Source organism: Otolemur garnettii, unplaced genomic scaffold (genome assembly GCF_000181295.1).
Source record: "Otolemur garnettii isolate 467f Iridium unplaced genomic scaffold, OtoGar3 scaffold00208, whole genome shotgun sequence".
NCBI lineage: Eukaryota > Metazoa > Chordata > Mammalia > Primates > Galagidae > Otolemur > Otolemur garnettii.
Window position 1 is genome coordinate 1,788,356 of NW_003852603.1, and position 3,726 is coordinate 1,792,081.

Consider the following 3,726-nt stretch of genomic DNA (forward strand, 5'->3'; position numbering starts at 1 on the left):
TTTGTTTACCCCTGGTAGAGTACCATAGCCTCACAGCTCATAGCAACCTTAACTTTTTACCCATGGTAGAGTGCTATGGCATCACAGCTCACAGCAACATTAACTCTTGGGCTCAAGTGACTGTCTTGCCTCAGCCTCCCAAGTAGCTGGGACTAAAGGCACCCACCACAACACTTGGCTATTTTTTGTCTGTTTTTTTTAGCAGGTCTGGGCTGTGTTTGAACCCACCAGCCCCAGTGCATGTGGCCAGCGCCCTACCCACTGAGCTATGGGCGCTACCCTTATTTCTATAATTTTTAAATGACATTTCTTATATGGTTAAACAATTTTTAAAGTACAGTGTTTAATTAAATATCCTTTCCACCTCCATCTCTCAGTTTCTACTCTCTCATCTGCACAGGTAACCAGCATCACTGAGTGCATGTATATGTGTGTGTCCAGAAATACTTTTTCCTTTGCATGCAAAAAATGTCTATTCTCTGGCAGCGCCCATGGCTCAAAGGAGTAGGGCGCTAGCCCCATATGCTGGAGGGGGCAGGTTCAAACCCAACCCCAGCCAAAAAAAAAAAGTCTATTCTCTCCTGCTTTAAAAAAAGTACACATGGTTCAGTGTCCATAGCACAGTGGTTACAGCGCGAGCACACACACCAAGGGTGGCAGGTTCGAACCCAGCCCAGGACAGTTAAACAACAATGACAACTGCAACAAAAAATAGCGGGGCATTGTGGTGGGTGCCTATAGTCCCAGCTACTTGGGAGGCTGAGGCAAAAGAATTGCTTAAGCCCGAGAGTTTGAGGTTGCCATGAGCTGTGACACCATAGTGAGGGCGACATAGTGAGACTCTGTCTCAAAAAAATAAAAAATAAATGATATGACATACCATTCTTTTTTGACAGCTGCATAGTACTGTATAATACTGCATCATGTGAGTGAAGCACCGTGTTATCACCCGTCTCCTACTACTGGTCATTTAGGTTAACTCAGATCATGCTGCAGTGAATATCTCTGTAGCCATGCCATTCCACAACTGCTGGAGCATACCATGGAATAAATGTCTCAAAATAGCCTCCTGAGTCGAAGGGCACACATATTTATAATTTGGAAAGATGCTGACAAATTGCTGAGCATCTTTTTTCTTTTTAACAGCTCCTACGTGATTTGAACACATAATTCCATCTGTGGGAGGAGAGACAATACCCAGGACCATGGCTTGTTCAACTAGGAATTCAGATTCTGATGCAATGGATCAGGCTCAAGAGTCTGCATTTCTAGCAAGTTCCCAGGTGATGCCAATGCTGCTGTCCAGGGACTGCAGCTGAGTAGCAAGACCATACAGGACTCACATTGAAACATAATCCCCAGATGTCAGCTGTGATGCCGTGAAGACAGATTTAGCATGTCCAGGATCTAAACTGCAGACCCAGGGCAGCAATTCAACAGCTGTGGGGGCTTTGCCACAAATCCCTGCATTTTCTGAGCCTCAGTTTCCTCATCTGAAAAATAGGTGCAATAAGGCTAAAGTTGTGGGGATTAAATAACATTAGTACATTTCAAAAAATACTGTGTGGGGCAAAAGAAGCCAGACATATGAGTACATACTGTTAAGAGTCTGCATGGGGGGACTCCTAGAATGGGCAAAACTGATCCATGGTAATAGAAATCAGAACACTAGGTGTCTCTGGTTTGGGGAGAGGGTAACTTTCTGGGATAGTGAAAGTATCTCGTTTTGGTAGCTATATAGGCATATACGTTTGTCAAAACTCGCTGAACTAGGCAATTAAAATCTGTGCGTTTTACTGTGTATAAGTTATATTTAAATTTTAAAATATATGAAAAGTAAATGATACCAGTTCATGTAAACTGTGAGGTGCCTTCCAAATGGAAGCTAGTCTCATTTTAAGGAAATATGCCACCGGCGTGCAGGCATGAGACCATAGGTCGCCAGGGGACCAGAGAAAAGCCTCCACCTCTGAGTGGTGGCAGCGTGCTCCCAACCCCGCACCCTGCCTGGTGTTCCCCCCACGGACGCCGCTTACTTGCTCCGGAACTCGTCGAGCGCGCGCTGCGCCTCTGTGCCCTGGCGCTCCAGCCGGGCGCGCTCTGCCGCCAGGTCCCGGGCGCGCTGGCGGTTGCTCTCAACGTGGCGCGCGAGAGCGTCCTCGGGGCCGGCCAGCTCGCCCAGACGCTGGAAGGCGTCCAGCTGCCGCCGGAGGCCGGCGTGGCGCTGCTCGAGCGCGCGGGCCCGCTGGATGTGGGCGGCCACGCGCTCGCCGAGCCCCTGCAGCGCCGCCAGGCTCGCCGCCCCGACCCAGCCATCGTCGGCCGGGCGCTCGGGCTCGGCGGCGCGCGACGCCTCGTCTGCGCGCTGGTACTGCTCCTTGCGGGCGTGGAAGACGTAGCTGCGCCGGTACATGGCTTCTCCCGAGCGGGCGCGCGTGCACGCCGAGCCGCGGTGCAGGAGGCGCCCCGCCGCGCCCGCAGCCTGCTAAATAAACATCGGAGGCCCCCGGCGCGCTGCTGGGACGTTCCAGAGCCGATCAGCAGTTGGGCGCCACGCCGGGTCCGGGCGCGGAGAAGAAAAGAGCAGCAGCGCGCTTTGTGAGCCGGATTAGCAGCCCATAGAGCGCGGGGTGGGAAGGTTACACCGGGAAATGAGGTTTTTGTTCCATGATTGTTAAGGCCTGTTGCTTTTTAATTGAATGCAAGGTCAGGGGACGAGAGAGGCATGACGTCCTTTTGACCGGGTCCCCTGTGATTGTGAAGAAAACCCAAGGCGAGCTTGTTAAACTTGGGCTAGCTCAAGAGCCAGGGCCCGTTGCTCTGTTCTCTCTTCCAGTCAAGCTTATAGTCAAGTTGTAGAACATTTTATCAATACCATTATTTTCCTGATAATTTAAGCAATTCCTTTTCATAATTATAATGTGGCAGTTAGGAGCCCTCTCCGTGGTAGTGATTCTGAACCACGGATGCAAAACAGCAAGGGGTTCCCAGTAAGCAGAGAGGTGCGTTACAAGTAACTTCTTACTAAATGACACCCATTTTGCAAAGAACCTACCTACCCTTTTCAATAACTTAGGAAACTGGCACGGTTGTGTTATTAATATTATAATGTCACCCTTGCTCTCATGGATTTTGACTTCCTTTCTTGAGTGAAAAAAATAAGTAGAACTTCCCTACCCACCCCCACCTTCACCACCTTACTTGAGTAGGTTCTTAGAACGAAGGAAAAATCCTTACAGCCTAAAGATTTAATAAATTGGCCAACTCTCCATTAGAAAAGAATAAAGGGGGTTTTTGCCACTGTATTTAATTTTTATTATGGAATTAACAGTTAGGTTTTGATGCCAAGCTTTATACAGTATATTTGTATATATATACTTAATAAACTTGTCTTTGAGAAATTTAAATTTTAAAAGTAAATTGTAAGACCAGTCACGGTAACTCACGTCTGTAATCCTAGCACTCTGAGAGGCCTAGGCAGGAGGATCTCTTGAGCTCAGGAGTTGGAGACCAGCCTGAGCAAGAGCAAGACCCCCTTGCTACTAAAGATAGAAAAAAATACAGCCTGGCAAGGTGGCACATGCCTATAGTCCCAGGTAGTTGGAAGACTGAGGCAAGAGGATTGCTTGTGCCCAAGAGTTTGAAGTTGCTGTGAGCTGACCATGGTACTCTATCAAAAGCAACAGTGAGACTCTTATTTAAATAAATTGACAAACAAACAAATGT

At 48.3% G+C, this 3,726-nt stretch overlaps 1 protein-coding gene across 1 annotated transcript in view; it reads right to left on the reverse strand.

Annotated features, from left to right (window-relative positions):
* The window catches only part of BFSP1 (beaded filament structural protein 1), a 44,303-nt gene extending 41,890 nt beyond the window's left edge, over window positions 1–2,413 (reverse strand). Inside the window, exon 1 of the mRNA XM_003801330.3 lies at window positions 2,037–2,413. Within this exon, the coding sequence (XP_003801378.1) occupies window positions 2,037–2,413 (377 nt within the window). The remainder of the gene's footprint in view (window positions 1–2,036) is intronic.
* Between the last annotated feature and the right edge of the window lie 1,313 nt (window positions 2,414–3,726).